The 26,063-nt window shown below is 45.1% G+C and overlaps 1 protein-coding gene across 29 annotated transcripts in view; it reads left to right on the top strand.

The window, feature by feature from the left end:
* mef2cb (myocyte enhancer factor 2cb) overlaps positions 1-26,063 on the top strand; it is a 64,881-nt gene that overhangs the window by 20,168 nt on the left and 18,650 nt on the right. For all 29 annotated transcript variants that reach the window (XM_078086783.1, XM_078086779.1, XM_040196443.2 and 26 more), the window contains 2 exons: positions 8,978-9,193; positions 17,485-17,688. In XM_078086783.1, coding sequence (XP_077942909.1) covers positions 9,140-9,193; positions 17,485-17,688 — 258 coding nt within the window. In that variant the 5' untranslated portion in view covers positions 8,978-9,139. The remainder of the gene's footprint in view (positions 1-8,977; positions 9,194-17,484; positions 17,689-26,063) is intronic.

Below are 26,063 nucleotides of genomic sequence, written 5' to 3'. Positions count from 1 at the left end.
ACTCCCCTCCACAGAGGCTGATCTGTAGGTACCGTATGCCGCCACACGCCCTCCACACTCCATGCAGCCTTTATCCTCATGCACCCCACACACACACCAACGCTCCTCTGGGAACTGTAAAGCCCTGTGAGAGTAATTCAGTATACCATCAGATAAAGGTTCATATTTTGAAGACCTTTTGTCATCATAGAGATTGGAAAAGTTTTCAATTTATTTAGCTTCTTGATTAAATTACTTTAACTGTTTGTTTGACTTCAAACAAAGCACAGGGAGGAACATAAATTATGGATGCAATGCATACGACTTAAGTTTACGTTGTGTCGGTCTGTGTGTGTGTCTGTTGTGAAGGCACAGTGCTTGGAAACATGATACCAGCCTTGCTTATACAAACATAAAGAGAAGAACGATCTCTGTTTAATGATGCGCAGCGTCAACTGGGAAACAATCCTCACCAATAATCAGCACAATCAGCTCGCTGTAACAAAAAAAGAAAAAAAGAGGAGTGAAACCGACGTCGTCCCGGTGGAGTTTTTTTAAGTGTTGGGTGGTTGGGTGTCAAATTCTGACTCAGTCTCTCTCTTCAATCCTTCTGCTTATTTTTCTCCCTGTCTCTCTCATCTCTCCTTATTTCTGTCTCTCTTCCTCTGTCACAATCCCTCTCTCCCCGTGCTCTGCGATCTAGGTTACACGGTTTCCTAGCAGAGTACAGGGACCGAAGGAAGAAAAAAAAAAAAAACAGAAGGTCGAATCTATGAAGGACATCCTTGTTGAAGTGTGCAACCTTCTACTTCTCTGCAAATTACCCACACGCTGTGCATAGACCCAAAGCAGTGCCGTGGATCTCACTTCGGCTCAGCGAGGCTGCGACCATGACACGTACTGCTGTCACACTTACAGCGAGACGCACAAGTTTGTTTCTTGTTAACTGTCATTTGTGCGGTTTAAAGGTTCATTTGTGCGACATGTACCAAGCCAAGCCTGAAAATGCGTGAGCTCATTGCTATATAGAGTTATGCTAATTATGACGAGTGCCTGTTTCACTGATTTTACATTTAGAAATTGAAGCCCTCAGTTCTCGGAACTCAAGTCATAGCCGTCAATAAGTACGGCAGATTGCCAGCAGCTTCGGTAGTTGCCGGTTAAATCATAACCACAAAAAAAGAAACCCTCCACGTTAGTTTCATTGTGGAATCCAAATGTGCTGATGAAGCGAAACTATGAAAATTAGGCAATTCCACAACTTCACCATAGAACTGCCTGCTCCAGCATGTTGACGTAGTTACAAATAAAAAAAAAGCCTCCTAAAAAGGAAACAATAGAATTAACCCCTTTCAATCAGCATTTATTCAAAACAGATAACGGCCCATGAGCAAACATGCATTTCTCTTCCCACCGTGTTAATAGACACGCACGGATGCACATGCACACAAAATTACATGCTCCAAAGGGTGAGAAAACAAAGCTGGTGAAGAAAAGGGAAGTATGCCTCGTGGTTGCATGAGGGTTAGCCATGTTAGCAATAGCCTGCGGGCCTTAATTGAGGCCAGGGGGAGCATTTAATAATTGCTGTCAGAAGATCAGATTTAATTCTCCTCTCCTCACAGCCACCACTGCTGTAGGGTAGAGTGAAACAAATTGTCATCAGAGATTCCTAAATGAACAAAGCTTTTAATTAGGGTGATTAGAATGCCGTGGCAAAGAGAGAGAGAGAGAGAGAGAGTAAGGGGTGGAGGTGATGAAATCATCAGCGGATCGTCTTTACCGTGATGTCTGGTGGTGATACAGTATTGGGGTGAGGTGGCGGCGCTACGGTGAAGTCTGCTGTGTGGGCCGTGCAGCAGCAAGCCCTCAGCCTCTGTTTCAACCTCTGACACAAACACACACACACACACACACACACACACACACTCCCCCACTGAAGAACATCGCTAACATCCTGAGACATTGTCATACTCGGCAGGGAGCATAATTGGGTGAATATGTCAGTGCTTTGTGTTCTTAGTGACATGACTCCCGGCTGTGGGGGCTGGGTACCCTCATTGAAGGGTTTAATTCTGTTCATTATTGGGCTGTTTTTTAACCTCTTTTTGTGAACATAATAGATAAGCAAGGGATTGTCGGACCCACTGTTGTGCGAGTGTGTGATTCCTGTACGTGTGTATCCTTTTTTCTGTTCCCTTGCCTTCAGTTTCAGCCGTTGGTCACACCTGGGTCCTGCGGCACATTCAGGCGGAGGTTTACTCTCGCTGGAAACCATGACCCGCAGAAGAGCTTATTTAAATACTTTACAACAACTGGAGAGAGAGAGAGAGAGAGAGGGACGGAGAGGAAGAAGTGAAATACATTGCGGCAATGTCGATAAAGTGAAACTTACGTCAAATTATTTGCGTTCAAACATCAGATGTGCGTCTCACCACAATCTGCGCCACTTCCATATTCGAAAACCATTTCGATCCGTCTCTTCCCTTCACTGCTGCTTGACTGCTGTCACCTTTATTAAGTAGATTAGTGTTCTTTCCCTATTATCTTTTCTATCTCTGCTCCATACTTGGGTGCGTTCATTGCCCCACCTTATGCTCATGCCATGGAAAGAGTGAATGCACTAAACGGTGATTCATTCCAGCCTTTCCGGGGCCTCTCCGAGTTGTGGCTCGCCTATGGTTCTGCTTTTTTTTTTTTTTTACTTCTTCTGCTTTTTTTTTTTCCTGATTGCCTTTTTTTTCCAACTTGGCACAAGGGTACGTGTGTGGCAAGTTTGTCATTGCTGTCCTCTTAAGTTTATTTGTTTGTCACTCACGGCTATGAGCCATTGTCACAACACAAAGCTGCTGACAATTGACAGGGGATTTCTTTTTAACCGCAACGGCTACTCTTCCTCCCTGTCTCCCGTCTGTCCTCTTCCTCCCTGTCCCCCGTCTGTCTAGCGTCGCCCGTCTTCGTGTGTGCCCTCTTGCTTGTCTGCCTCTGGCCTGGCAGCTGCGGCTTTAGCGCCGCTGGCCTCCTTTCCAAAAAAATAAAGGACGGGTTGACGCATTGTGTCAAGTCATTTTGTCCTCGGGGGAGTCAGCAATGGACTATGGAAAGATGCCTCTCACCTGTCTCCATAATGGCTACCTGCCTCCATTGCAGCTCTGATGGCTCAAGGCTCCTGTTTGCTGGTGCTGAGGGAGACGTCCAGCTGCCCAAACAAAGGCTCGTTACTACATTACCACCTTCCACTATCTCACCACAGTTGGCAGTACTCTTTGTAAACAATGCAATGCAATATATATATATATATATATATATATATACAGATACAGTTTCAGATTAATAAAGGGAAATTAATTCGCCAATATTTCTTGCTGCAGTCAGTCTCTTTGGTAGGTTCTTTTTTAGTTTTTATTTAAAAGTTAGCTAATTTTACATACTGTTTCCTCATTAAAAAAAAAAACTTTCACAAGTTTGAGAGCATTTTGCTTCCGTTTATTTGCACGTCATCTGCTGTTGCTTAGTTTAATTCCCAGTTTCTGCTCTCTTAACAAAGTTATTTGGGAAGGAAGCACCTTTAGCACCTTTGATTGTCTGTGCCTGCTGATGTCACATCCTTCCGCTGAGCTGACTGTGTATGTGTGTGTGAGTGTGTTTCCTGTCTTTCTGTCCAACCAAGAGCCCAGGCCAGAGCCGTTGGACTGAAGCATAAGAGGGCAACGTACTGCAGGCGATCATTAGTACAAAAATCCATTGAAGTATGAAGTTTTCAGTTGAGAAATTGGTCGTATTGTCATTTACAGTAATATCGTAGAGATTAAGCTGCTACGTATAACTATATATATTTGTTCCATAATGTCAGTCAGACTTGGTAGTGCTTGGCAGAGTATAAAACTTACAGGCTATTGGCTATTGGCTTACTTTCCTCACCATTACTAGACAGGTGTCTCAGTTTAAAACCGCATAGAGAAATAGAATACATGTAAAACTGTCTCTGTCCCACTAATGATCCAACTAAATCATGACCTAATAGAGAGAGACAGGTGAAGACAAATCCTCCAACAAACACGCACACACACACAAACACACACACACATCGTCTCAAATTCAGGTTTAACTGGGATGCTTTTTGGAAAATGAAAAAGGAATGAACACATTATAAGATGATCCACCACTATCGCTCTAATCCCCAGATGTACATTTTGCTAATCTCTTTAGCCGCTAACATGTTAAATTCGCCCTAATAACTGCCGGGATTCAAAGCCACAGAGGCCCACCTACGCGTGGGCTACCGCCCAGGTTTAGGTCACTCTTCTCCCTCAGCACTCCAAAAAGATACAGACATTAGAGTAGTGGGTGGGTGGGCGGTGGGGGCTCAGGGAAGTAGCAGTGATAGCCATTCGTCACCCTGCCTATCTCGCTCTGACAGATGGGTAGTGCAGCGTGCCACACAGAGGAGTCACTGCCTGTAATGACATTAGAGGCACAATGAGACCTGATACACATTTTTTTTTTCTTCTTCCCGTTTCCATCCTGCCTGGCCATCGACTCGCTCCTTTTACTTGATCCTTCTCCTCCTCTCATTTCTGCTGGTACGTCTCCATCCATCCCAGCAGGAGTTAAAGGGCTGTGTACCACTTTTTCCAAATAAAGCACAAACATACTAAACGAGCTCACAAACACATCCGCAGATACAACGGCATCAAAAACCCAAAGAAGAAACCTGTTCTTGAGGAAATAAATAAACTTCTACCTGACAGAAATGCTCCAGTAAAAAATGAGGCGCCGTGTGTGTACGTGCGTGTGCGTTCAGATTGTATTTGGAAAACCATATTAAAGCACTTTTTTTCAACCTCCTCTACAAGGAAATGGGAGTTTATTTAAAAAGAGAGAGCGTTTATTTAATGTACCATACACCTCCTAAAAGGTTTACTTACTGCTGTGTAATATGTTATTTCAAATCCTCACAACCACATTTCCTAGGAGGATAGGGGAAACTACTGATATATATAAATATATAGATATTATTTTTTTTAGGACATATGCTATTACCAAATGTGTTGCAGATGTACCATGAGCGGGAGCTGTGCTGCCGAGGCGGGATTTCTTAGAAAAACATCGCCAATCCTGTCATGATAAATCACCTTCCCCAATTTGCTATACCATGTATAGAATTAGGATTCGAGAACATCGGCATCAGCACAATTCTACACATGCTGCATTCACAGTTTCACTTTAACATTTCCTCGCCATCAAATTCGGGAGGAATTATCAGAAAGACAATTTAGCGAAATGTTTGTTCTTGGAACTTCTTTGTGTTTCGTGCGCATTTCTTCTTCTGAGTTCTCCTTATTCATGAACAAAACTATCCAGCTGCCTTTCAAAGTGACAAATTGGTCGCGAGCATGAGTAAAGGTAAAGTTCCCCTTCTTGTCACCTCCCCTTGATTCAGAGGAGTTGTCTCAATAACAAAGCCACATTAACAAGCACCCTCCAGACCGTCTATTAGAATGTGAGACAGGGCGCTGTGCGCCGTATATTGGTTTTTACGTGACTAAACACTTGGGAGAAAGGCGACCTAGAATCAAGCCTTGTGGTGCACTGAGTGTATATATGTTCCCGTCGTCCTCTCAGCTCTACTTCTGAGACTCAGAGAGAGAGAGAGAGAGGACGCTCATTAGATCTGTGTGCTGAATCGCTGCTCCCTCTCCATCTCCTCCATCCTCCCCCAACCTGCATCTCTCTCTCTCTCTCTCTCTCTCTGTCTGTGTCCGTCTGCTTAACAGATGGGAGGGTCGTGGGCACAGCTCTCCCCCTCCCCCTGGAGAGGCCTGGTGCCTGTTCAAAAGATCCCTTTTTTATGCTTCACTAAATGTCCCTCTCTTCTCTCCTTTTCTGTGTTTTTTTTTCTCCTCCTCCTCCTCCTCCTCCTCGTTCATTGTCACCTGTCCAATTTAAGACACGGAGAGTTGGGGCCCATGTTGTAAAACGAGCGCGGCATCGTTGTACTTCCGTGTGCTCGGTGCGATCTCGCGGTTCGCTCCGGCCTCCATCCAGTCACCGGGCTGGTGTGAATGGAGGCGTGCCATCAGTCCGACTCCACAGAGAAGATAAAGGCCCCCGTTAATGTGTTTGTCATTTTTGGGATTAGCAAAGTGGCATGATGTGTACAAGCTTGTTATTTCTTTTTTTTTCTGTCTCACAATCTGTCCTCATTCATCCTCTTGTTTCTATCTCCCCGTATCTTCCCCTCTCAAGGTCAGGTGTCAAATTACGATGGATTACTGACCTGTTCCACGAGAACATCCTCACTGAGCAGCCCTCCTTTTCCTGCATTTCCCTCCATTCTGCAATCTTGTCATAATGAAGCTAAATTGGATTGAGTGATTCTGTGGTAATCTGTTAAGTGAACTGATGCTTTATTCACCATGAGGGAATGAGAGGGACGGGAGCCCGATGAGGAGGTGGGCACTCAGTTCTTACCCAGAAGCTGCCTGGCACTCATATGGGACGGGGGCGGGTGTGAGGAAAAGTGTGTGGGGGGAGGGGGGGGGATCTTGGCCGGGAGACGGGGACAGAGAGAGAGAGTCGGAATAGGGATGGAGGGAAGGGGAACTAGGCTTGTTGCGTAGGAGTTGGTAGAGGAGGTAAGAGTGAGGAGGGATGGAAAAGGGGAGGGGGGGGTAAGCGGCAGCAGAACCTTATACCTCGGGGAGCGTTAGCTGGTGCTGAGAGCCAAAAGCAGGGATTAAATGTTCAGGACACAAGCTTAATCTCAGCCTTAATGTTACGTGAGGCCTACGGTGTTGCCCCAGCGGTTGTTGACGTTGAGAGGTTCAGCTCCGCTCGGTGTGCTGGGGGGGGGCGAGGGGGAGGTGGAGGCCTACGGGCGGCCGGGATCACTGAGGTAACGCCTCCTTGTTTGGAGCCGTGCCCGGGCTGTTGAACACAAAGGCGGCGAAGGGACGATGCTGTCAGCCTGTGATTGAAGTGCGCCGACTTGATTGATATCCTTGTCTGGCTGTCTTGTGCCAAGCGCCTTAGTGTTGGCTTGTAATCCCAGTTTGTCTGACAACATTCTTCTTTATTTTCTACCGGAGGGCAGCTCTTTGTTTTTCCGTCTACGGATGGGTGTGTTCGCGCAGAGCAATGCTAAAGTGTTTTTTTTTTTTTTTTAGATCTTGTTATCATTATGATGGTGCAGTAACTGCTGAATGCTGCATTCATGTATGCATCTCATTACTTCCATAAAGTGGGCGTATTTCAAACCAACCCAGGAGGTTTTTTGTCATGTATTTCATTATTGTTCAAATTGTATTGTCTCACGTTGTTGTTGTCCATTTTTTGTATGATGGAAGTTTTGGGCTTTATAATATACACGATATTCAGTGTAATAATATTCCTAAAAAATATCTTATATTTGCTAAATCTGTGTTATGCAAATAACACAAATCACATCATCAAAGTTAGCCCTTCCTGAACTAAACACCACAGGAACCCAGAGCTTGAAGGAACCAAACAGCCTGTGTCTTCAGTGGCAAATTAAAAGATTTACAGTTACGTACTACCGCTACGTGCCTCCATCTGTCAGTAGGAGACGCAGTATCCCTTGATGTCCCTATTACGCACTTTCATTATCAATGTCCTACTCTCCTGCACAAAGAGGTCAAGTGCGTCGCAATGTGCTGCGCTCACCTCAGGGGTTTAGAGCTTTCCTGTGCTTTCTCATGCATGTTACTCAATAAACACATGGATTCAGGTTAGGGGAAGACGGGAAAAAAAAGGAAAGAAGGGGAAAGGAAGTGCATTACAATATGCATGTATGTGTGGGAATGTGCGAGGGAGAGAATGCGAGCGATTGAAGAAGAGAGCAAGGTTGTATGAGAGGAGAGCGATAGAGAGAGTGATGGAGAGAGAGACTGAGACTGACATGTCTTTTGGTGGAGCAGTGTCGTCTTCCACATCAATGTCTGATGCTTGTGCTGCCAGGTGCCGGAAATCTGGTTCAGAAAGGAGAGAAGAGAGAAGAAGGGGAAAGTAGAGAAAAAAAGGCAGGGGTAGATGGAGGATTTTTTTTTTTATGTGACGGCGCTGACAGCTCCCCTGCATTGCACTGAGCTTAAATAATGGGATGCTCATTTGCATAACGAGGGACGTTATCACCTCTACTGTCAAAAGAAAACACAACAACAGTTCTTCTGCTCCTCCCTGAGATAGATTGGGTTGGCCTACTTTAGCACTCTGGAGAGATGCACCGGAGCTCCGGCTTAGCCAAGCTCAGACAAGAACACGCACACGCGCCAACGTGTGCACGCTCACACATGGGCGCGAACGCGCGGACACACGGTCACTCACTCGCGCACAAACTTTTTGAAGCGCAGCTTTCTCTCTTTGGACATGCCGTCCAGCTCATCAGCTGTCCCTTTGCCCTGTTTCAAAAGACCTCTTATCCCTTTTCTTCTCGCTATATTTTTCATGGCTTTGTTTTGCCAAAATGTGGCCGGCAGGGTGATCTCGGTTTTTACATCTGTATTCCGTCCTGCGACTCATGTCTGCCCTTTTGGGGATGAGCTGCGGATAAAATAGAAAAAGCTGCATCTGGCTGTTTCCAGTGTCAACACGGTGCAGTTCGTGGGAAGAAATGAAATGTATTTCTCGGTCTGGAGGTAATGTTACAGTGTTGGTGATTAGAGCGTTTAAGTTAGCGGCACTTCCAAAACACTGTCAAAGTCCCTGTGAACGAAGCGAGATCCTGACAGCGCTGTCTCTTCTCATAGTCTGTGCCTGGGAAAAAAAAATGCAAAAACTGATTTGCATGATATCGACAGTGAAAAACACAGCCGTTCTCACAACATTGTTGACAGATTCTTTGTCTTTCTTCACCCTCCCTTGTGGCTGCCGCGATGCCACTTTTATTATTTTTCTTTTCTCTCAGTATTTTGCCATATTTCCTTTCATGTAATGCTTATCCTCTCCTCTCCTTCCCCTCCCCATTTCTCTCTTGCAGGTACGGATGCTGGAGTCTTTGAGTTGATTGGAAGAAATAGAAAGAAGAAAAAAAGTCAGATAAAGGAAGAGCAGGAGTGTGAGGAGAAAGAAGAAGAAAGAGGAGAGAGAAGAAAGCATAAAGTTCTTTAGAAAGAGGAGAGAAAGAAAAGAGACGGGGACGATGGGGAGGAAAAAGATTCAGATCACGCGGATTATGGATGAACGCAACAGACAGGTGAGTCCCTGGGGGAGGGGAGGATGGATGAGTACGAGGGTGAAGAAGGGGAGGGGTGTAAGATGGAGGAAGGAGAAACACCCCACATAGCCCTCAACAATGAAGGTCTTCAGGGAGTCTGGGCAATATGTGAACTGGGCGACCAAATGGTGCATTCAGAGATAGAAGTTATTGCTTTCAGTGGAAGAGTTCCATCGGGTTATAATGGCAGGTTTGTTTCCACAAAATCTCAACATCCCAGTAGTTTTTTTTTTTTTCCAAAAAGGGATTTGCATGAGAACAGCTGTAATTCAAAAAAAACTAAAAAACATTCTGCAGATCACTGGCTGCTCTGAGGGCTGCGGCCTCACAACTCCAACACCCTGCACACACCCAGCAGCTCACGCCATGCCACCAAGTTTAGCTCCATGGCAGTGGAATATTACCGGGAGGAGGGTGGTAGCACCGGGGAAAACACAAACAAACAACCAAACAGAGATGGGCCAACAGGGTGGAGATGAAGAGCAACCTGGGAGACAAACTCTGGACAAATATTTTCCTTCGGCCTAAATCAGTAACAGTAGGACTGCTGTGGCTGTGGCTGCTTACCTTCGCACAGCACGTGAGATACATCTTCAAACCAAAGTTACTTTACAGACAAACCTAAAACGGACCTGGCAACAATGGAAATCTTTAACAACAGCTGGCACTACTTGAGAGAGAGAGACCTAATAAATTGTGGACGGCGGGATTCAAGCAGCCGCTGCCTCCGTGGCAGGAAACAGATAGAGACAGAGCTCTCTCACTGCCCTCCAGGCCGACAATTGATCACTTCCTGTGCCACGACTTACCACTGACACTCTGTCAGCATCCTGGCAGCCCAATTGGATCCATACGCTGCTAACGTGGCCCCTGGATCACAGGTCAAACAGGCAAACACAAGTTGTATGAACCCACAGACCCACTTCATCGCCTTAGCCTCTTTATAGTCCGACGCACACAGAAATAGTCCTCAACAGTTTCTCACAGAGTGCTTTGTTAAATGCAGCCAGAGTAAAGTGACATAAAAAGAAGGCTCAATGAATTGATTGTGCAGTGCTGGAAGAGTAATTGAAGCAGATTGCAACACTTGTCGTGACTTCTCTCAGCGAGTGTAATGTGTAAGGTCCAATGGGGAGAGTGAGAGGAGTGAAGTAATCCTGAGATGAGGAAGAAAGTTCCTGTAAGACGGTTTTACACTCATCTCCAAAAACAGGGTGCCTTTTGAGTCGATACTTGAATAATGATAATTCTCTGTATTCTGATTAATGCATGTATGTTAGCAACAGACAGAGAGACAAGAGCAAAGAGGAGGTCACAGAGTTTCAGATGAGGACGGAAGCTATCATGTTGCTGCAGCGCCCACACCTCCTCCTTACTGTTATCTCAGCCCTTCTCTCTCATCCCACCTTAGACTGGGCCCGCCAGTTGTACCAGGCACTCCGGCTCCTGCGGATAAGGAGGAAAAGAGGGAGACAGGAAGGACACCTGAGGGGAATCGATGCCTGAGATATCCGGGCTTTACTTACAGAGCGAGGAGGGGGGGAAGGGAGGAGAGAGAAAGGGTTCAGGGAAAGGAAAAATCAATATGTCACAGTATTTTGTTGTTTTGATCTCTGAAATGCTAGATTCGTTTTTTTTCAGATGTTTGTTTTAGTTGAATAGTAAGTACTATTGCTATGATGTCATCCAGTCATGTGGTCGACATTGTAAGCACGCTGAGCATGGACGATTTGGTGTCATGGAACCTTCAGTCTAAATAAAGGACATGCCTACATTTCGTAGAAGCGGACATCACAAGACAGAGACAGAAAACTAAAATTTCCTTCATGAAAAAGAAAAAAACGGAAGCTTTGGCTTTGCATATTTTCACTTCCTTTTTAAGGAAACGACCCGAAGCTCAAGCAAAATAAACACCAGTGGTTTTTGGTGTTGTCCTAAAAGGTCGGCCGTAAGACTATTCTGCATTTAATAGTTTGATGTTGTTTTTATGATTTGTACAAAATATATAGTATTCAGTTGTAGTTATTTGTCATAATCTAAATGTTAAGAAGCTCTTGCATGAAATATAAAATAGTATAAAGCATTTTCACTCCATGATAGCAATAAAAAAAAACAATAAAACAATAACAATCATTTTCATGGTTCTATACACACGTCATAGTACGGTCACGGATGTGGACTGTGGACGCTACCTTGCCTCCTACTGGGCCACAGCGCCTCCCGAACCCCTGCAGCGGCAGTATCATAGCAGGCACGAGGTCCGGCTCCCTCTCTCTGGGCGGCCACTTTGTCCTGCCACCCCCAGGCTCAGAAACACTTCCCCAGAGCATGGACAGAAGGGCCAGGCCTCCCTGGCGTTGACTGGCTGCCCGGAGCGCTGGACAGTGGGCAGCAGTGTGGAGCCCTGGCTCCAAGCCCCCTGACCACTCAGACCCTCTCCCACCCTCGGGCACATGAAAGAGCCCCCTGTACCATAAACTCATGGGCTGTACACAGAAAGCAGACTCTCTTGCCACAGCTACCACACATACACACACACACACACATTCAGGCACACACCTAAAGTTCAAGATACATGCACAGGTATTTTGTGCACACACTGGTATAGATTTGAGACATTTGGATTATGCAACTCAAACACATACTTAGATGCTATTTTTGGTCCCAGGTTTATGTGCACTGGTCTACGCTGTGTGGACCTGTATGCAAATGTACATAAAACGTGTCTGTCTCTCTGGAGTCGGCCTTGTTGATCGACTAATTTGCTGCAATTGGCTCTAATTAGTGTTACCTCTCCAGCCAGTACACTCAGTGGGCTTAATTTAGGATGACTTGTTTGGACCAATCTGTGTGTGTGTGTGTGTGTGTTTTTGTGTGTGTGTGTGTGTGTGTGTGTGTGTGTTTGTGGGAGAGACACGCGGTTTTCAAGGGGGAAGGGACCTGGGGCCAAAGGTTAAACATGGAGCAGGTCATCAGTGACAGGAAGCAAAACAGCAGGATCCCCCAGCTCCCACAAACAGACACACTGATACTAACTTGGCTGGAAGAAAAAAAACGAAAAAAAAGATGTTTATTAATGTCTTCCCATGCCGCTTCTCTTGCCTCACCATGTTAACCGAAGCTGAAATAAGGGGTCTCTTTATTTCTGCGAAGCCTTCGTTCCTGCAATCAACAGCACCGGGGTGAGAAAATGTGCGAGTGAAATTAACAGCAGGAAAATAATGAGGCCCACAGGCTAGCTCCTCACCCCTACGCCCCTCCTCTAATTCCCTGTTTCCCACCTTCTACCATCTCCTTCTTTTACCCCAGCGGGTGGCACTCCTCTCTGTCATATGTTCAGCGCTTCGAGACCTCAACTGAAAACAGCTCACTAAGCTCCCAACTTTTCTCTGCTGTAGTGTTGTATTGTTTTGCCATCTCAAGTAGTTGAGATTAGTTGTTTTGGTTCTTTTACACCTCAAATAAATGACAATCCCATTATTTATCCCATTCCGGCCCCTCATCTTGGCCTTGCAATGAAACATTTAACACTTTATTTTCATCTGTGGGCTTATCCTTTTTTCAGTTTGGGTCAGTTTGGATTCAGACTGCCGCCCTGAAATGTAATTAAGTGTTGGTGAGAAGAACAATTGAAACTAGACAGCTATAACTAAAACCACGTAATAAAGACACTCCTCTTTTTTTAACAACTCTAAGTGGACACTTTCTATTCCGACTTTCAAAAAGAGAAATGTTTGTGGTCTGCTGCTTCCAGTTCCTGCTGTATAATGAAGGCGCTCTGAAAAAAAAAGGATGATAAGTGGGGTTTTAGAAGAGCCGAGCATATATTAGAGGTGGGACAAGCCTCTTTTGTCGTAATGCCCCTTTTAACAGCCTTCTTGGCTTCGAAGGAGAGTTCAGGACCAGGTCTTCGGCTCCTCTTATTCCTTTCGTCTAACTTCCTGCTCGGCCCCTGACAATGGGATAAGTGTTTGTCTCAGGACAAATGGTGCTGCTCCTTACACACGTGTGTGTGTGTGTCCCTGCACAGCCATGTTTGGTTTGCTAACCAGCAGTTTCTGGTGCCTTTCTCTCCACTCCTCGTCTTCCTCCACCTCCTCCTCCCCCAGGGAAGCAGGCAGGAGGTGGGAAGCAGAAGCGAAGCCATTGTGAAGGGGAAGCCACTGGCCTCTTCCTGTTATGAGAGGAAATGCATACAAATGTGCTTCCTGTGCGTCCGCCCCCTCTCTTCTCCCTCCTCCGCCCTCCCCTCGTTCTCTCTCCCCTCTCACCCATGTGGCATAGAATCAGCCACTATCCCGACGTTCTTTCCGTCCTCATGTTTATCCTGGGCGTTTTTTTCTCCTGTTAAGCCAGAGGAGATTTGACGAGTCAATTGTGCAAGTCCAGAACTTTTATTTTCATCATTTATTATTTATTGGTTGTTTTACAGTGGAACAATACTTTTATTTACTTTCAAACAAAAACGTTAAAAAAAGAAAGAAAAATAACATGGTAAGAAAAGTAAATGATTTGGAATGGAGAGGTACATGCTCTGAACGGATGGGGTGATAACTCTTTTAGGTGTTTAAACGGGAGGTGTCTGACTGAAATTGTGTGTCCGTTGTGTGTGCACGTGCATGAATCTCTTGGGATCCATGCACGTGGGCGTAGGAGGACAGGGGTAAACGAATAAACGAATAAGGGTTGTGTGTTACTGTCGACAGTGCATGTTCACCATGCTCTCAGGGTGACAGAGAGCTCATTATGAGCCAGATGTCATTAAGATTTATGTAGCATGTATAAAGATGTCTTTATATGTAGTAAGTAGATATGATGGGGTAAAGCAGAGGAGGGGGGTTGTCTCCTAAACCCCATAAAGCATCCAAAATTCTCTTTTTCTTTGACAATATTCCATAACAGTCATCTCTTAAAAGGTTGAGCTGTTTTGCGAAGTTGCCAATTATGCTATTATTTAGTCTTTACCTCAACAAATAAGAAAATAAATCAAAATCAAGTGTGTGTCAAGGTTTTCACACCCAGGTTACACACTCACCAGTATGCACAGCTCCAAAGGTGCTGCAACGTCATGCTCTCTCTTATTAACACACTGGTGTGTCTAACAGCACCCACTGGTCAAGAGATTAAACCCTCCCCGTCATACAGGAGTTTTAGAATTTTTTCGGTTCAACAACAAGTTCAACATAATCCAAAGGCTAAACTCCAAGCACCAAAATGATGATGCTTAAAAACATCTAAGTAAGAACGCTAAATAAGGTATATTAAGAGTGAAACATAAAAATAACTTTCCTTACCTACACATTTTAGCAAATACGGTGAAACCTCTTGTTTTCCATTTAGTGCGCCGCTTGCAAAATAAGTTAATTATCATATGATTTTACAATATGATTTCTGCTGCTTTGTGGGGCGAGAGCTGTTTGGACTTTGCACAGGAAAGACCGGTGGTGACAGCAGCAGCTTGAATGTCGATGGGCTGAAGAGGTCACATGACAGCTTCATGTCAGGCCATGGAGTTACGACAGAGTTGTCTCTGTCGCTGTGAAATGTAATGCTAAATATAAAGATTACTACGGTTAAAGCACAAATAAGTCACAGGAATTGTTCCACCTGTATTTATCATCAAGATTATTATCAAAACCTGCATAGTTGTGCGAGTACGCTTGCGCTGTATATTATCGTATTGATGCCTGTGTGTTTCTGGATGTATTTGCATAGCGTCAGTAATATGTGATTTGGAGGTAGCAGGTTGTACGTGTCAGATTCAGATGTGGGGGTGTGGTGTGATATTCACGTAGGTGGTATTGTTTGGTCAGTCAAGGCTTTTCATAATCACGCATAATCTCCTCTAGTGGTGTTGTTAAAGTCAGTCAATGTGAGAAACATTATCTATGTGCGGATCGCACTCAGAGTTCCTAGTTTACGGAGATGGCCGACATAATTCCTTTGATCAGAAATCTGCTTCTTACACGTTAAAATGAGAAGCAACGATTGAGTGTTGTCCAGGTTAAACAAACACTGCTGCCTTTGTATGTGTGTCTGTGTGTGTGTTTGTGCTGATGTTTGCAAGTGGTCCAGTAATATGTGGATAACGATCCGAGCGGGCTTAGGGACCTCCCCTTGGAGAATAGCAGCTCAGGACCTCTGGGACTCACACCCAGCCCATTATGTGCGCCACGTGCCACCTTTTGAAGCAGTAATGGCCCCCGGCACAGTGTGCGGGTGATAGCGGAGCTGGGCCGGCAGCTTGCCGTGTCCTGCATTTGCCCCTCGCATCGAAACCACCAGGGGAAGACAACACTCTTCACGTCCTGTTCCTGAATAGTCTTCTTTGACCTCATGTCCTACGGTCCTGTCGTCTTATTCACTTGATTGTGTGCGATGTGTACTGTTGCTCTGTGGTTGTAAGGTTGGAAGACCCCTCTAAGGTGCGCAGCTTTCAATTTCGTAAAGGTACAGCATAGATTGGGTTGGATACCACAATTAATTTCATCGTCACAAGAGGGCTTTTGATCTTGTGGATGTGAATTCTTTTCATATTTCGGTATGACTGCGTAAATGTCAGCATGGTATTTAGAGCCCAGGGGAGCGATCTCTGCTGATGTTGCCGCTGAATTAGATGTGTGTTTGTGCTGAGGTTCTGAACCCGACGTCGCACACGCTACTTTGTAATGAGTTAAAATGCCGTTTCCCTGGTTTCAGCCCATGCTGCCTGAGACATAGCTTACCGTGACATTAGGACATCGCCGGGAAACTTTAGCTCGTCCAGGGTACGGCAGTTCATGCAGGGTTTTATCCCACTCACTTAGAGGGAGAAGGACAGGGTGCAAGTGAGGGATAGTCTGATATTCAGTTTCTCTGGTGCATCCTGGGAGATATGATTTCAGGAAATCCAAAACTCTATCTATCAATACCCATTCAACCCAATCTCCTCTTTGAGACCTCAGAGTTGTAAAAAGAAAATGTGAAGGGCACAACAAGAAAATGTATGCTGCAGATCCTGCATTTCCCTGATTTACATTTACATTACACTTTACACACTTTACACTACATTACAAGATTTTTATAATCTACAATTATAGCCTCTATGTTTTTTGGCCCACTTGAGTGTCAGAGGAGAATAAAAGGAGACAAAAATTCAGATCATCAACAAACGGAGATCATTAGCCACCAGCTGTAAGAGAAAAAACTTTGTCAATATAAATCTCATAAATCACACACAGTCAGAGATGAAAATTAAGAAAAAGAAAGAAAGTTCAATGCACAAACACATTGCCCAAAAAAGGACGCTGTCACTTTTTCTGGTTTTCTCAAACAGCCAAAGAGCTTGCGCGCATGACTTGGAAAAGACGCAGGTGCTCACTGGAATGAACTCACTTTCACTGCTCTTGTTTGGAGCCAAACAATAGAGGAATAGAGGCTGTTCTATTTTGACACTGTGGGCACTTGAATGCTGGTGTTATTATTGTTAGCAGATTTGTGCCCCGCGCACATTTCACATGCATACACTTACACATAGCCAGACAGAGAAAGAGAAAAGGCCCCATTATTGAAGACACATTTTGTTACTTAAGTTGAGTGTATTGTCCCTATTTGAGCTCTTAAAAATCATTTCAAGCGCAGTCAGGGAGCCCATCTGTTATTTATATCAATGCCTTGTTATTCACCATGAGAGGCAGTTAATTGGGAAACTACACAACTGAACAACGTGAATTAATGTTCCATTGCGTAAATAAATAGTACGCCTCAGCTTTTTTTTTAGGCATAATAGTTATGTAATAGTTTATTTCTTTGTGTCAGAGCGGGAATGGAAAGCAAGCACATTTGGGCGGTGAAAAAGAGACTATTTTACGTGACGGATGTTGACGAACCTCTGTGTGCTTTGATGAAGAGGCAATAACCGTTATCTGTCTGAGACTCAGTATTTTCACTTCCCTAAATACAAACCTAGGGTCTTTTTTTCCGGTGTAGGTGATGCACTGTTACAGTCAGGGAGCGTTGAACCTTCAGAAGACCCCTCTCCCCTTTTTATTCAGTTTCTCTTTTCTTAATATTAAAAGGGAACCGTTGTCATGTCTGATTTTTATTTTTCATTTCTGAATAAACGTCACAAGAAAGGGGGAGTCTTTTTTCTATAGTTGAATCATGAACACAAATATATTGATTGGATTACAGGTCAATCAAATTCAGTTCAGGGACACTGGACCTGTGAACACGAATCTTCAATGACTCACGGTGAATATGTATATTTTTTGTCTCCTTCTTTTACCCAGGTGACATTTACAAAGCGAAAGTTCGGCCTGATGAAGAAGGCGTACGAGCTGAGCGTGCTGTGTGATTGTGAGATTGCCCTGATCATCTTCAACAGCACCAACAAGCTGTTCCAGTATGCCAGCACAGACATGGACAAGGTCCTGCTTAAATACACAGAGTACAACGAGCCCCACGAGAGCAGGACCAACTCTGACATTGTGGAGGTAAGAACACGCAAACAGCACGCATTAATGCGCTCACACATAAAAGGGAGCAACGCGCACGTGCGCAGACACGTGCACATGCAAACACACAGAAGCGCTCAAGCCGACAGATGGTTACAGTATTTGTGACTCATTCAGCAACCCTTACTTCTCTCTTTTTGTCTTCACACCTAACATAGTGTAAGAAATAATTGCTTTCATAGCTTGTGCTCAGTGAAAAAAAAAGAAGAATTTCTAACGCTCACATTATATTGATTTAAGAGAATATGTTTATTTAAATTGCCTCCTTGTATTGAGTGGAATTTGTTACGAAATAATGTAAGTCTATCATGGCTCTGGACCTTTCCGACCTGAGCTGTGCATTAACCTGCCCCTGTCCTTGGTGTCTTGTCACCATCGATTTGCTTCTCAGAGAAGGATGTTGATCTGACTCGCTTTGGACACATGTCACTTGTGCGGCTCAAGGCGATGTTAACGGCGCCTCTCAGGCCAGCCGCCAGGCAGGTAGATTAAGCAGGAAATGACGCCGGCCTCCTCCAGGATTCTTAAGCTCCCAACGTGAACCTGTCATACAACGTTCACGCTGTAGCGCTGACAAAACTGGCAGGCCCCACACACACAGACACGCACAGACATGCATGCATTCATGCAGGGTATATCACATTATATCGTGCGCACACGTTAATATGCTCGCAGGTTAAACCGTCGCACAAATTAATGTTGAATAAATAATGTAAATAAAGTATATGAAAAATATCCCAATTCACATAATTTGAGCTTGCCACATGAATTCCTTAAATCAGTGTGATGATTTTTTGTGTTAAATATGCAACTCAGATAAAAACGCTTAAAAGTTTATTCTTAGGTTTTCATAGTGGGCTTCATACGGTAATAAATCAAAAGTAATTAGAATTTTGCTAGAAAACCTCAACTGCATTCTTTTAATTTGACTATATATTCCCTTGTCTGTATCGTCTATGCAGTTTGCAACATGATTTTCTAAAAAGAGAAGGAAAAGTGGGGACCCAGTGAGAAATAATGAATGCATACTCTTAGCACTCTCACACCTATGGAGCTGACTGTACTCTAACACAGGTACAAACCGCATGGGACAGGATTTAATCTTAATGCATATATGTTGCTGTGCTTGACACCTGCCGGCGAGTGGAAAGGGCCACCGGGGGCAGGGCTGCTATTCCAGATGGCACACTGCACCTGACTGAAAACATTTTTTATTCACACATTTGCACACCTCGAATCAAATGTCGTATACTTTGGAAAAGATGTGGTCTTTTGTTTTTTTTCCCATTCTTTCCCAACAAACCTTAGTGTCGATGAGGGAACATCAACAAACCAGTACTTTTATATATACATATATGCTACATGTCAAATATATATATATTATATATATATATAATATATATATATTTGACATGTAGCATATCCCCTCTGCTTGTAAGGACTGATCTTTCTTATGCAACAAGCCCATCAGCCACTGTGCAGTCAGTGCATTACGCTGGCCAGGCTGGACCCACGAAGAGAGTTGTCACATGTTTCAGCAAGTGCCCGTGACAAGAGCTCCCTGCTTTGAAGCTCTTTAACAACGTCTCCATTAGAGAGCAGAGGACGGCTAACGTGTAAACAGATGCGTCAGGGGAAGACGCTAAAGAGCCCACTGGGGCCGAGCGCCGTGGAGCACTACCTACACTGTGATCCCTGGAGGACTCTGAGCAACTCGCAGCGGCAGAAATCGATCTGGAGAGGCCTTCATCGTCCGCTGCAGCGTGCTAACGGGATTGGCCACGGGGCTGACACCAGCGCGTTTTGCACGGGGTGGGAGGAGGGTGTGTGCAGAGGGAGGGGAAGCGAGGGGAACTGCGGGGCGAGGGGTTAGATCTAGCCGCCCCCCCCCCCACCACCCACTTCCAGGGACAAAACTTAAAAATGACATTTGATATGTGACACATTTAATTTCGAATTTGTATGGATTTATTTTCTTTAGAGGTACACAAACTGCCTGCATCTCAGTCCCTCTGTTGTTGCTGCGCCTGAAGGTGTAGTGGGAGGAGAGGCAGAGGTAGGGGGGGGGCACAGCTCAGAGTGTGGGCGGATGGCATAGAGGCCTGCAACATTAGCAATAAGGCTCTATGTAATTAGGATGTCTTTGGTTGATAATTAGCGTTGTTCAGAGAGTGCCACAGAGAGCGGTGCACAACCCCTCCAGTTACAGCATGTTTACAAGAGGCTGGAGGGCTTTTTTTTCTCCCTCCCTTACTCTTGCATACATAATCTCCATAAAGCGATTGTTTTGTATTAGGTTGAATCTACGGATGGGTCAATGGGTGTATGTCACCAAAAATAGCGGATTAAAAGAAAGAGATCGAGCATTGAGAGAGCATTGATAAATCAGTAAAGAGTAAAGTGGTAAATCAGGGGACGCATTGCTAATCCAAAAAGATATTGTTGCATTTATAGTGTATCATCCCTCAAGAATAATTACATAAACACAGTGGCAATCTGAAAGTAACTGGGGATATGTGTTTTTGAAAAGTTCAGGCCTTTCCTCCCTGTTTTTCAAACACTCTTGTGTGCAAGATGCAGCTGTATCTAGTCTCCCCCCTAGAGACTATAATAAAACATGTACTACATGCTGTTTTCAGCTGTTACATAAACAAGCAGGTAGGTCCTCTTAATTAATGCAAATTGTTCCAAGAGACTCGTAGACTGATCAAGGCTCTCGAAGGTTGATGAAAGGAAACACAGAGGTGGACCCTCCCATTATTGGATGTCCGAGGGGGCTCCAAATGTGTCATGTTGGCAGGTCTACAGTACACTCTGGGTCTGGCTCCGGATAAAACAGTCCAACAACGCAGATAGATTCCCCATACTTGCTGTCTGCCGGGCTCGTTTCCTGGACATACGAACGGCATTAGAGGAAAACTGGGAAGCTGTTTTTTTGGGGGGAAACGACAAGAGAAAGGATCCATCCACCTTTTTCCTCTCTTTTTATACATATCTGCTGAAGAGCAATCACTTTGACCTCTTTCTGAGGATTTATTACAACAGTACCGGGGTTGTTAATTGTGTTAACAAATGGAAGAGTCTTTTCTTTTCCCTGCCGATGATTGCAGATCATGCCCGAGCCTAAGCAGCGCTGGCTGGCTCTCGCTGTGACTGCACAGCCCCGGATCCAACTACACACTGTGCCAAATCCCTTTTTCCTCAATGTGTTTGTTTACCCTCTGTTAAAACAAAGAACACAGGTTTGTGAGACAACGAAAGTGTTAGAGAGTAAGCTGAGAGGAACCCCCCCCCCACCACGAATGCCTGCATGTACAGTACCCGAGGGCTGTAATGCTTCAATATTTGTATATTGAATACAGGCTATTATGCTCATATGCATACACACAAAAGTAGGACTGTCCTGCGTGCGCGTTTGCGCGGCATGTGTGCATACGCGGTGTCGATTGACTCGAACCCTGCAGAGCCGACGGCATTGGTCTGACCTCAGCCGGCGCAGCACACTCCGATGCCACTGGCTCAAGTATCACATGGAACGGCACATGTCTCTTGGTACTGAGGTGACCTGCCTACCTGCCAGAGGAAAGGTTGTTGGCAAATCCCATTTCCAGCAGATTAACCTAATCTGAAAGTTCAGCTCACCCTGTAATCTTAAACAGCAGCGGGAGCAGGGACCTGCCTCACCAGCCTATTCTCTCCCTCCTTTTCTCCTGCTCGCTCCCTCGCACCTAGGAGGAACTATTGAGCGAGGAAGGGGAGGGGGAGGGGGCAGAGGGATGGATGAGCGCGAGAAGGGAAGGGGGGGAGGGAAAGAGGGATGGAGGGAGGAAGGCTGGTAATTATTTCCAAAGGTCATTCTGTTAATGACTACCCGCTTGGCTAATGAGATTCAGCAAAGCTCCCTCACCATGTTTCACCCTGCGTATGTTTCACCCGCGTGCGGAGATGTGTGAGAAGCACAGGTGTGATTTCAGCACTGTGACAGTCCACTGGAGGGAGGGAGGGAGGGAGGGAGGATGTAGGGAGGGAGGTGGAGGAAAGTAAGAGGTGGTGGGGGTGCTTGGCTGGAAATAAAGAAGCATAAAGAGAAAGCGAGTATGTCTGGAAGATGGCAAAAAGAAGAGAGGAGTCACGTAGCACATCCACACCAGCTCAATGCAGGCCCTACACCATGTTTGAATCAGCAATACGACTTAATTTTCTTCCCATTTTCAACAGGGAATTTATTATTTCACTCTCATTAGCTAAAACGTCCTGTCTTTATTGATTCAAACTTATTTTTCTCTACTTTCCCATCATATTCTTGCTAGTCAACAGGACATGTGATCTCCCTGTCTGAAGTGCCAGTGTGCTCATGTTCTCATGCCTCGCTCTTGTGAAAATATTTTCCAGCATGTGTGCTATTCAATGTGCTTATTTAGTTTCTAAACAGCGTGGAGAACATTAGCCTTAAGGGGGTTTCCGTGTTGATCAGCCCACTGAATGACTTCTTCTCATGGCTTTCAAACTCGGTATAATTGCTCTGGCTTGAATGCCTTTACTAATTCACCCCGTGCGACTTTGACATGCGTATGCATGCAGGAGAAAAAAAGAGGGTCATATCACGTCTGCAGTGTTCCAGTTGTCCACAGCAATTCTGTGTGGAGTCATTTTGAGGACTTAAGGAGAGGGTGCACGTGGTGCGACATGGGCTGCAGGTAAGGGGCGGGGTTGTGACAGAGATCACAGGGCCTCCGTGTTTACGAGTGACGGAGAGATCAGCAGCGCGGCTTTTGCTGGTGCGCAGTGGATTAAGGTCTGTAGCTCCTTTGACAAACTAAGTAAATTAGCCTTATTGGAAAGCTGACAGTATTAGAGTTTGTTAAAACAAAAAAAAGAAATCAAGAAGAAGAAGAAAAACTAATAATACCTTTTCACATTTACAGTGTTAACAACAGTGGTGCTTTCCCTGGGTTAAGTTGAGTTTAAACATATGGGAAGCACTTTTTTGTTCAAAGTCTGGTAAATATATCAAACAGAGGCCTTTGACTTCGTCCCCCCTTATCAGTTTGAACCCGTCTATGTCGTCTTTGGTTTAGTATTGAAGCTTTCAGACAGACAATTGTTAATTATGATGCATAGAAACGGCTGGTGAGACCAGAAGTATAAAGTAAAAAAAAATAAAAATCAACGTTTAGTCACTTCATGTCTTCACAATCACAATCACAATGGTTTGTCAGATCATGAAAATAAAGCGCCACCCCCAAACAACCACAAGCATCACGCTTTTATTTGATGTGCTCTTTTTAAGTGCCTCAAAAAAAGTGGTATTGGTCTAAAAATAGTGTGTAGTGAAGCTAAAAATAGTTGCCTAGCCGGCGGCCTTTGCTGGGAGAGGGTAGAAGAATAGGCATGGAATCACTCCCTCTCTCTCTTTCATTCCCCACTCGTTGTGTTTGAGAAAGGGTGGGTGGGGGTTGTTTTTGAAGTAAGCGAAGTGTCTGAGTGTTCATTCAGCCTCCGACTCTCTTTCTGAGGACCGACCATGAAGAGTTGCCCTCGGCGACCGCGTGCGTGAGGCCATTGATCTGAGACCCCGCTGTGCCTAAACATCAGATCACTTGGATAAAGAAGTCCATTATTTAATTCACTTGTTTTTCTACCCCCAGAACTTTGTGTGTTACAGAGTAAATAAATTCCTGGAAAGTCTGGTGGGGTCAATAGAATACAATGCATTTTAATCCAGTGTGCGTGTGTGTGATATCAGTAACAGACCCTGAGACAACCAAGTCATCCTCCTCAAACCGCTGAACATTTCCCGTCAGAGATTTTAGGCTGGCGCACTGCAACACATCTGTCTGCCAGCCTCAAAGATAAAGTGAACAAGTCCACTGAGTTCCTATTTTATAGACTATACACCTCTGTCAGTTCTTAAGAGTGGCTAAAAGCAGCGTGACAAATAATGCAGCATATGATCTACAGTCTCAGCATTTTATTCCACATCAGACCGCCGGCTGCGGAGAAAAGCAGAACCTCAGACAATAAACTAAGTAGCACTTGGATGTCTGTCAGAGGTGTTTTTTAAGGTCAATATACTGAAGCGGAAGTCTGAGGTAGGCACACAACAACAAAAGAGGTTTTAAAAATAGACTGTTTGAAATGTGCCAATATGTGGTCCCTGTGGTGTTCAGCGGTGAAAGAGGCAGCGGGCCACTTCTGAGGCCACGCTGCCAAAAGGCAACGCTTTTCCATTACACCGCCCGAAAACAATTCACGCCAGCCATTAAGATGAAATGATGCCTTGTTCTTTGAAACTATTTCTGGAAAATTCCGAATAATGAAGATCTATTTTTACAGATAGCGTTCCCTGCCCTGCCTAGAGCCCCCACGCCCCCTGTCTCCCCCTCTCCCCCGGCCTCAGCCCCTCCCCTGCCACGATTACGGCTTCGGACAGGGTGTGGAAACCCAAGGTCACAGTATAGAGTTCAACTGACTGGTCATTGTTACTCGAGGCCTCCCTCAGGCTCCCTTTCCTGCTGTGGCACCACGCGATAAGAGGCCGAGAGACAAAAGACGATAAGTGACGATTGGTGGGGGGGGGCAAAGAAGGAATAGAGGGTCGCTTGCGTTTTCCCCATTGCCACTCTAACAGAGCGGGAATCATGTTGATGAAGCGTCTAATCTACTGTACAACTATCTAATGGGGATTTAAAGTACGTAATCAAAGGCTGTGCATCCAGATAGAGGCACAAACTGCTCATATGGCGTTACAGTATATCAAGCGAGTACGAGAGTGTTTTTTCCACATACGATTAAGCCCTGGCGAATTGATTTTCATGTCAAATCAGAAATACATAGAGACACATTCTCCTTTTTCTCATTCAGATAGAGACAAATTATTAAACTGGAGCGTAGACAGGATGGAAGACGGGTGGTTGAGGGTGCAGACATAAGCACCCTTTTTATCCAGTTTCACTGAGCTGGCATTGTGTCTCATAATGTCTATCTGGGTAATTATACAGTGTAGTGACTAGTCTGAATGACCACTTTGTTCCCAGGGCAGGGATGCTGCTGGAGCAAACAGTGTTGGATTCTGACATTAGACACAGTATTTGTCTATTCCATATGGGAAACACTGCACCATCTGGTATTGTGTTGTGGACTGGCAGGCCGAGACTGTCCGTCTGTGAGTGGGCTCTCCTCTGCTCTTCCTGATGGTGTTTTTAGCAACTCCACCAGCGCCACACCTAAGTTTTGAGAAATGTGAAGCGACCTTGCTGCGCGCTGTCCCCTTTGTCTCTCTCTCTCTCTCTCTCTCTCTCTGGCTTAAACTCTTAACACGGCTCTCAAATTTGTGCTTCACTTCTCACTCCCTCTTTAATGGCCGGTCAACCCAGTATTCCCAATAGTCATTACATACACAGTTAGCCAGCATTATTACTGAACACACGACCACTTTGCAGAGGATGATGGATCCCAGGCGCCAGCCTTTGATTCCTGATTATAGTGCAGCAGGGCACCGGGAGCAAGGAGCTTCAAAGCCACCAACTCATTGATGCATGGTTTTTTCAAACGTCGCCTCAACCAGTGAATTCGGATGCACAGATGATGACAGGCTGTGATTTGGGGGTCCCATTCCTCAGATGGGTAACGTACAAAATCAACTACCCCCCCCCACCCCTCAAAATGTTGCTCACGCACTCGCACACACTGTGTAGCCATCATCCGTGGGCATGCCCCTCGACATGGTCCTGGCATGTTCAAACCACGCTTCATGAAACTGTGGCCTTCTTGCCTTTGGTCTGCCATCTGCTTCCAATAAGCTAAGCCAGCCTGATCCCTCTGATGTTTCCTCCACTATGAAAAGCAGAGCGAAAGAAAGAGTGAGCCAGGGAGAGAAAGTGAGGGCGAGACACAAAAACGAGAGCAAGTCAGAATGATCCAGACAGACCGAAAAAGAAATAGAATAAAATCAGTGCTCTCAAAACATGCTAGTACTCGATCTGTGCCGCCAGCAGGGCCTCCCTGTGTGCGCTTATTGTGCAGTGATGCTGGGGGGGGTCCTCATCCACAGCAGCACCACTACATGGCTACATCCATCTTGGGATTTGTAATGGGAAGGAACTGCCTCACCCTTACTGACACCGACCAGCTCTTTACCAATCCGCCCTGACAAAACTGAGTTTGCTCCTTCTCGTCACGTGACTTTCCAAATCGTTCCTCTTTCCGTGATATTTTTACCCTCAAACAGTCTAAATCGGAACGACCAGTCAAAGGACATGTGCTGTAGACTGTTTATGGTTATAACCCATTTATACATTGTCTGATTTTACAATGCCTATTTGAATATTGTAGGCCTAAACTTTGGATGACCT

This window comes from Gasterosteus aculeatus, chromosome 13 (genome assembly GCF_964276395.1).
Source record: "Gasterosteus aculeatus chromosome 13, fGasAcu3.hap1.1, whole genome shotgun sequence".
In the NCBI taxonomy this organism is placed as follows: domain Eukaryota; kingdom Metazoa; phylum Chordata; class Actinopteri; order Perciformes; family Gasterosteidae; genus Gasterosteus; species Gasterosteus aculeatus.
The sequence above is the reverse complement of the archived record's forward strand: the minus strand, read 5'-3'. Positions and strand labels throughout refer to the sequence as shown.